Source organism: Aplysia californica, unplaced genomic scaffold (assembly GCF_000002075.1).
Source record: "Aplysia californica isolate F4 #8 unplaced genomic scaffold, AplCal3.0 scaffold00494, whole genome shotgun sequence".
Classification (NCBI taxonomy): Eukaryota; Metazoa; Mollusca; class Gastropoda; order Aplysiida; family Aplysiidae; genus Aplysia; species Aplysia californica.
In genome coordinates, this window is record NW_004797764.1 from 438,603 (window position 1) to 447,954 (window position 9,352).

At 39.9% G+C, this 9,352-nt stretch overlaps 1 protein-coding gene across 2 annotated transcripts in view; it reads left to right on the forward strand.

Annotated features, from left to right (window-relative positions):
* Positions 1 to 9,352, forward strand: part of C-APL-B (spermatozoon-associated kinase) — a 22,862-nt gene that overhangs the window by 3,783 nt on the left and 9,727 nt on the right. For both annotated transcript variants that reach the window (XM_013086707.1, NM_001204545.1), the window contains 2 exon segments: positions 945 to 1,080; positions 2,151 to 2,296. In XM_013086707.1, coding sequence (XP_012942161.1) covers positions 945 to 1,080; positions 2,151 to 2,296 — 282 coding nt within the window.

Genomic DNA, 9,352 nt, shown 5'->3' on the forward strand with positions numbered 1-9,352 from the left:
GTGTGTGTGTGTGTGTGTGTGTGTGTGTGTGTGTGCCTGCGTGAATATTGTTCGTACATGATGCATTTATATTATGTAAAGCGCCTAAAGCTGTGTTTACACGGGAGTGGGCGCTATAGAAATGTATTATTATAAGTCCAGTTATGTGATAGTTTTTTAGGAGTCTCTACTCATGATCTCTTCTAATCTCGTCTCATCGATTTCTAACTTCGACACCTTTTATCTTCTGTCACTGACTTAGATCTATTTCTTGACTTGCTTGTCTTTTCAGGTTATTTTAATTTTAGTTGCATTTCATCTGGCTTTTCTTATTAGGGGGGGGGGGTGGATTCCTTTTTATAAAAACAACTTTCTACTTTATCATAATATCTCATCTCATTTCAAATTCTCTGTTCTATTTCTCACCCCTGCTCGTTTTGTCCCATCTCACCGGCTTGTACATGCAATGGTTGGTTGGCGAGTGATCTAGTGTGGTTTTCTCTTTCTTTCTATCAAACATATTATACATATCGTTCTTATCTCTCCTTCTTGTTTTTGTTTTTTGTTCTTGTTCGTGTTCGTGTTCTTTTTCATGCTGCTCCTAAGAAATGCGTCTAAACGTCGGCCCTTACGCATCATGTAACACCTACTTGTGTTGCAAGTGGAGTAAAACTCGTTCCAAAGCTAAAAATAAAACCAGTCTTATATCTTGGGTTGTCGATCTCACCTTATCTGCAGGAACGTGAGTGGATGGCGGGTTCTCTGGTGTGGTTTGCTCCTTCTTTCCTATCAAACATCTATTGCCCTTTTCTCTCCTCCTCCTTTTTTGCGTTTGATACTCTTTTGTAACACATCTAATCTTCGGCACTAATATGACCTTTTTGTGTTGTAGGTGCCGCAAAACATTTACTAAAACTAAACCAAAGATTCTCTTCTACCTGCTAGACTAAACTATCTATCTGCAGGAACTACACGCTGATCAGAACGCTGGGCTCGGGCTCCTTCGGCCGTGTGATGCTGTCCCAGCATGGAGGCGACAACCCTCAGAAGTGTTACGCCATCAAGATCCTCAACAAGGAGAAGGTGGTCAAAATGAAGCAGGTAAGTTTGTGTGTGTGTCGGGGGAGGGGGTGGTGGGAGAGGGGGGGGGGTGATGGATACTGCAGCCTATGATGTAAAAATGAGCTCTTCTTACTTTTTCCCCGAGACCATCAACATATGTGGGGGCTCTCTCGGCCTAGAGGTTAAGGTGATCGCCTCTCATTCAAAGGTCCCGGGTTCGAATCCAGGTAGCGACCGAAAATTTTCTTCTCTAAAATTGTCTCCTTTCACCTGCTTTCCTGCTCTCTAGCAATATTCTGTCGTCTGCTTTCGTCTCCACTTTCTCCCCCCACTCCTTACCTTCTCCTTTGCCCTGTCTTCTGGGCTCCTAACTCTTTCTGTAGCCTTTCTACTGCTACTCCTTTGCTCCTTCTTACTGCTGTCTTTCAGACACACCCCTGATCTTCTAGTTGGAAAGATCTACACCTTGTCTTCTCGGACAAGGGCGAAAAATCTCGGAGGTCCCAAGTGCAAGTTGCGCACGTTAAATATCCCTTGGTGGTTTAAAGTCGATAAGAGTAGGCTTTGGCTGCCACAAGGGGAAAATTCAAAATTTGCTACCAACAAAATGGTTAATGTGTCTCGCGCGATCATGTGATCTTATGCAGTTGCCAACGCCGTAAAACACTTACCAAAAGAAAAAATCAACATAGGTCTAATATTCCCTTCATTGAACACCAAAATGATGGAGATTGAGCGATTAATAAGCAAATCGTGATTGTTTTCAGGTGGCAGGATGGAGAAAGAAGTTGGGCGGTTTTTCATAGCCTTAAATGAAATATATCTCTTAGAATTAAGATAGATCTGACGTCCCCAGGGCTTTTAGTGTCGGTGGCAGAAGAAGTTGAGGGCTGCTTGACAATGGCCTCGAATTCCGTTATCACTGTCAGCTGCTGATTTCACCGTTAAGAATTCCAATACAATGGTAGGCCGCCGTGGACATACACCCAAGTTAATTTGTATTACATGTCGTGTATGAACGGTCCTGCTAATTTGGCTGGAACCGGTAAAGATTTTTTTTCTTTTCAGCTTTAATAAACTTTATATATAATATATATTCTCTTTCCCAGGTAGAACATACGATGAATGAGAAGCGTATTCTCCTGAGTATTGGCTCGCCTTTTGTCGTACGCTGCCTGAACGCCTTCAAGGACACGACAAACCTCTACATGGTCATGGAGTTTGTCAATGGCGGAGAGCTCTTTCATCTACTCAGGTATACATTATTTTTTTGGTGTCAAACCTAAGCTTTGTCGTCGTTGCTGCTGCTTCTGCTGCTTCTTCTGATGTTGCTGTTATTGTTGTCGTTGTTGTTGTTGCGGTTGTTTTTCAGTCTGAGTAAAGAGGAGCACACCAAAAGAATAACGGATATTTAGGCCGTGGAAAAGTAAGAAAGATAAACAGAAGCTACAGCCGAAGGAAAGAAAAGAAAAAGGGGCCTACTACCACTCTGTGGTGTTCTCCAAACATTTGCCCAAAACTAAGATTTGACACAAAATGGTAGTACATGTAAAACTAATAAAAGTAATGTACAGCATACACTCTAGTTTCTTAGTTTTAGTAAGAGTTTAACGGCACTTGCAACACAATAAGGTCATAAGTGCCGAAGATTTGAGGTGTTACAAGAGAGTAGCAAACACAAAACAGCCGCCAACCACCCACGCTCTAGCTCCACTGAAGCAAACCACACCAGAGCTCCCGCCAACCACCCACACTCTAGCTCCACTAGGCAAGCAGGTGTGGTTATCTTTTTACTGGACAAGACAAAGGGCAAAGGGCAAAGGGCTTCTGCGTCCACCGTTACACAATAAAGCCTCCTCGTCAAGATGCAATGAAACAAAATCTACTATAAAATAGGAATGAATGGTAATGACACCGACAACACCAAAAACACAATAGCAGCAGCAGCAGCACAGCAGCAGCAGACTTCCCTTTTTTTTTCTTTTTTTGTTTTTGGTCCCTTGCCTAGGCGTTCTCAAAATCAGGCCGTATTTCCGAAATAGGTGGCTCCAGCATTGAAGGCCGGCCCGGTTCTCAGTCAGGTGAACGAAGATCAGTGCGAAAAGCGGCGAATAGACAAATGCGCTTAACGAGTGATGGAGCCTTCTCGCTTGTGCTCACTACATTGGCCGACAATGAACCTTACTTAAATTCAATGCATTTTTATTTGTTGTTTGTTCTTTTGAGCGAGTTTACTCGCTCGTGTAGAAAAAGGAAGATCACATCTTCAGTTGCAACAGAAACAAGAGATATCTTCCTCATATAATACTAACAATTTTGATATACAGGGTGATTAAAAAAACAACTGTACAACTTTTTTAAAAAATATCTCGCACAAAATTTGTACTAGAATTTTGTAATTTGGAATATATATAATTCATTCAAAAGGAATTTGTTTGTCATAAAATTCACAAAGAAAAAACTAATTTTTGAAAACGAAAACTTAAAAGATCTAGTAAGGGAAGTCTTGAAAAGATTGGTTTTATTTTTTCCTTTCCTTTTATTTTGAAAATCTAAATGTTCCACCCCTATAACCTTTAAACAATATTTCTTTTTTCCTACAGAGTTAAAAAAATAGTTTTTTAAATCCTGGAATTCCGAGAACCAATGGTCTGTATGTCCTCCTTTGGACTCGACACATTTTAACGCGTCGTTCGTAATGTTCAAAGTGGCCAAACACATGGATCCACTCAACCATGAGTACTCAAAGCCACATACCATGTACACCTTACAGTATGGAGCTGTTTCTAGAGACAATAGAGGGAGGGGTGAGTTGCCCAAATAAGCAGCACTTGTAGACTTGATATAAACTGAACGATGAATATGGGCTTTCCCAAGGAACCAAAAAGTCTTAAAGGAAATGTCTACGCTTTTCAAGACGATCGAGGAATCATGAACACATTGTTATCCTTTGACAGTTTCGCGAACGGGAAAATGGTACAGTCGTAGATGAAGATCTGCCATGAGAATGCGGACAGTTGAGATGTAGGAAAGTCATTGCTGCTGAAATTGTCTAAGGACAGACGTCTCATGGGGCTCATCTACTGAATTCTGCACCCTAACGACGTTTTAATTGGGAATTATTAGTTCTGATTCTCTACAGATACTAACAGAGGAACCATTTCCACCCTTGACATCAAGTAAAATCAAGTGGTAGGCCTTATGCGAACTAGTGCGCCATGCTACAAAAATGGGGACATAGCTGAAAATGGGTTGTTTTTTACGCGCTGTGTAAAACAATACAATTCTGTCGATTTTTCTAAAGTGAATATCAGACGAATTCCTTTTGACTTCCAAATGTTGACAAATTTTAAGCGCAAAACACTTCAGTGTGGAGGAAAATATTAACCCCAAAAAAATGTACAGTTGTTTTTTGATCACCCTGTATTTAGATCCTAGGAAAGACGATTCATTATTAAGTGAATCCCATCAGCTGTTGATAAAGAAAGCAACCTGTTATCTCTAATAAATAAAGTTGTTATATATGTACATCGTGATGACAACTTTGAAGTTTATCTCTTCATCTGTCTTTTGCTCTTCGAGGTGCTTTGTGGAGAAAATCTCTTCATCGAAGATAATAGCCAACGACATAATCGCACTCTTTGTAATGACAATGTCAATATGAAAAATGCCAAGGAAAGTCCCATAAAATCACCATTAGTGTGTGTCTGCACAATTTTTCATAGTCATAGGTTTATGAAAAAGAACAATTAAAAAAACAACAACAAAGAGGATCTGAAAGACCAACAATGTAAAGTCACAAAAGACAAGAGTCGGAAAATGTAGCCCACCACGATCACTGCTATATTATCTTACAGTCTAAAGTGTAGCCCACCACGATCACTGCTATATTATCTTACAGTCTAAAGTGTAGCCCACCACGATCGCTGCTATATTATCTTACAGTCTAAAGTGGCACTTTGTCATGAGTGTGGTAAATAATAATAACATTCATAGACAAAGAAAGAGGCCACCAGGAGCTCCGCAGAGCAATACAAATGCGTTGTTATTGGGGGGGTTGCTCCAAGTTGCAAGATTGCAAATGGTTGTCAGTTTAAATTTAACGTTTGATGAAAGAGCTCGACTTTGAAAGCAACCCTTTTTATGATTGAATATGTTCATTTCATCGATATCAATACCTTTAGACTTAGAAGAAGAGGCTGAACTTTCTAGTAGTTGCTCTCTTCTTCTGTGCTGGGAAGCCACAACATAATATGGTCGTACCGGTGGCGCGTCTAGAAATCAAATTACATTGAATTTTTTTTCTGGAGGCTCTCAAAGAGCATCTGAGGGCACCATTAACTGACCTACCCTTGCCAAGTAACATGGTACATCAGGAGGGAAATGCATGAGAACAAACTACCGCTTCAGTCAGTTACATTTTCTGCGGTAGTAATAGGTACATAATACACACATGTAAATTAATTTATAGTGAATACGTTTGGCACCCTATCACTCTTTTGTTCTACCTCCTTTGAAAATCTTAGTTTCAATTAGAGTTGTACAGTACCAGGAACTCGAAACTCATATAAGTGCCACAGATTAGAGAGTAACATACAAAGTAAAAGAGGGGAGTACGCCGATAGGTGTGTGATAGGAAGGAAGGGACAAACTATACTAGATCACCCACCAAGCACCCAGTTTGGAAATCTAAAACATTCTTATTTTTCTATCTGCTTTTTGACTGGCCACTTTTTACAGCCCCATGTGCAACGCTTTCTTCCCATGTCTTTCGCAATCACGATGCGTCGCACTGAAACTGAAAATACGTTTATACCAGCTGTAAACTTTTTCACTGTCACGATCGAGGTCAAGTTGAAATAAAACTAGAATCTTGCTCCACATGAAAACACACAATATAATTTACGCACATGTGTAACCCTTAGAGAACTGAGGAAAGTGTAAAAATGGTAATAGCAAAATCCAAACGAAAATGAGAACATGCACAAGTGTAATCCTTAGAACAGAGGAAAGTGTAGAAATGGTTATAGTAAATCCAAACGGAAATAAGAACATGCACGTCCAAGAGCAATGATAACAATGTAGAGACTGGGAGACTGACCACTAGACTCAACTTTTATTACACTACAAAAAACTACACACTAGTCGCTTCTACACAAGGAGAATGGTCCTGTCAATGGTCGCTTAGGCTTGAGTTACTGACAGTAAGCCCTTGATGTGATGATGGCAAGGATTGGCATATGTCCTGTACAGCATCCTTGATCTACAACTACATGAAGTTTTTCCCCTAACCCTATCATACCTACTGAGCATTAATTATTTGGTCATTCTACTTTAGCCCTACAGAAACTAGATCTTGAACTAGTCCAGAAATATATAGAGCAATAAAAGTATAGCTGCAAGTTTGAAAAAGCCCTATAATTTAGTGTAACGGTTAGGAAGCAAAATTTGAAAAATATTTCTAACTCCATTCAGTTCTGATTGAAGTGGCTGTAAACAACAATTATAATGCATGATTCAGTTTTTGACCCGACTTATTAGGTGTATTCATTGAAAGCGTGTTTACATGACATACATTTAAATACACGAAACTTGGGATTGAATGATGTTTCAAATTCAACAAACTGCATCAAAATCCGCTAGGTGTAACGGACGTTCCAGCTATTTAAAGTTTGCTCTGATACTTTTTGTGGCTCAGTTTAGACAATGTGGATTCAAGACAGCACCAAAGCTAGTGAAAGCATATGACTGAGACACAATCCGCCGCCAGACTTGGCAACGGCGTAAGGCAATAGCAGTTTCAATTTCATTGTTGGCAAGCTACCGGTATCCACTTGGAAGATAAAGCCCACAACATATAATCCGAATCCAGAATGAAAGTATCAAAATACTTTTTTTTTCACGTCTCCATTAGCATGATCTTGGTCAGGGATGGTCTGGTCTCTCTGAAACTGGAGACTGTAGAAGTCTAACGTTGTGGTCTTCTGGTGACGACGTTACCTAAAACGACAAACATTCTTAATAGCCACATCATACAGGTTAAAAGCTATGACAATCCTTCAACAATCAGCTTATAACTGTCGAGGAAAAATATGAGATCAAACTTCATCATTCCGCCAACATTAGGACTTACAAGATTTCCCCCAATCAGCAATGTCCCAGTAACAGTGAGTCACAGGAATCGGTGTAATTTAGAAAGATGGTCTAAAAAGTATTTCCAGGAACAGAAGTCCTAACATCTGCATTGAAATAACTCATCATTGCAAAAAAGTACAAAAACACACAATTATTTCACTTTTTATGAAGTAGAAAACACATGGGTGTAAGAACTGTGGTGCAGGTTACAATGTGACAAATAAATTTCACTTCTCGTAACAATCATCACGCACCAGTACAAGGTCTTAAATTCTCTGGCAGAAAAATACACTATTTAAGAAAAACAAGTTTTTGAAGTCAGTGTAACTCTCAACAAGCACTCGTTACTCACAAACTCAACCATTATGAAGCTAAATCCATTGAAAACAGCCCATATTACCGTAACACTCGAAACATTAGACATGAACGACGATTGTGTCACGATATTACTTCCTCAAACTACCTTCGGAAAAAGGGGGGTTTAGCGATCAGCAAATTGGGTATGAAAAGGAGCCTCCAACAATCTAACAATATCTGAGAAATCGAATAGTATCCATCGAAATGACAAGGTTCAAATCATTGAGCAAGATGTTTTCTATGATGTGATGCTTGTTACATCACAATATACACAGAAAGTGACGCATGTTACAAGAATAGAAAACCGTGACATGACAAACAGGCTAACCTTCTCTCATCATCGCCGTCTCGGAAGGTAGGAAGATGTTTACGTCCGTTGGAGAAAAAAAAAGTTTTTAAAGCCTCAATAACGAAAAAAACGAAACCCGTCAAAATTAGAAAGGATCGTTCGCTTGTTACATCGTGACAAAAAAACCAACGCCCTGGCTTTAGCTGTCACTTTCATAAATTCCTCTTTGCCTGAAACCATAGTTTGTTTTCGAGCGTTTTAAACGACGAGAACATAATATGATTGATACTGAACGGCGTAAAGTTATGTGATTGGATGGAATGTTACTTTATCGAGAAAACTCAGCTTGGTTGTGACATTAAGCGTAACGATCATCACGAATATTTTAGCTTCATGTTGAGAAAAATTGTCTGAATGGAATGTATAGCTAAAGGCATTATCCCAAGCCTAATTGTATGTTGTTTGAAATTGACTAACATTTCGGAGGCGTGTTCCAGTTATTAAGAGTCATTTTTGGTGACATATCAGTCACCCTTTGACATCAGTTGGAGGGTTTTTTGGAAAGAAAAATGGCTAAATTCGCTGATTATATGCACCATAACCCTCATGTTTTTTGCAATTGCAAGAAATCCTGTTAGATGCTGTCTCATGGAGGAAGATACGAACGGAATGTTTTCACATTTTGTGCATATCTTTGATGACTTTAGACAAATGGCCTAGTAACTGGAGGCCACTACTCATGTTGTAATAAGGTGAGACTTTCTCAGGTAGACAGTGCAGTGGTAGATATGTTGGGGATTTCGTAAGGGGGTTGTTAGTAGCAAGTTGACAACCAGGTTATAGTCTTAATAATATACAGTAGTCATATTCTACTCTCAAACCATTTATCCCAGTTATTCCGTTCGAGTCTTATTTAAACATAAAGTTGCGCAGATTCCGACACAGGATCCTCGAACACGAGGGGAGAGGGAAGAATTTACACACATCATTGTACAGATTCCGACACAGGATCCTCGAACACGAGGGGAGAGGGAAGAATTTACACACATCATTGTACCCCCTCGCTTCAGGGGAAGCGGAGCAGACTTCACTAAACACAACAAAGTAATATTTAAACCAATCGTCCCCCTCCCCCCACCCCGCAAACGGAAAAGACAAGTACGTGAATTCCGAATAAACATAGAGAGCATAAATGTAAATCTTCTTAAGTCATTAGTGTGATCAGTGTGTGATGTAGCCTTGTGTATCATGACTGCTGGGACATTTCAAAGACCCACAATCATCAATGTTCCAGTTCAAGGAACCCCAAGAGAGAGAGAGAGAGAGAGAGAGAGAGAGAGAGAGAGAGATTGTTGAAAAAAACCACACAAAAAACCTATGAGTTGTTGTGAAAGGCTGAAGTGTTGGGTGGGTGGGTGGAGAGTGAGCGCGGTAGATCCACGGCTTGGGAGCTGATGGGAGATACAGCTGTTTGGAGAAAAAATAGTATGAGGGATAGGGAGGGTGTGTGTGTGTGTGTGTGTGTGTGTG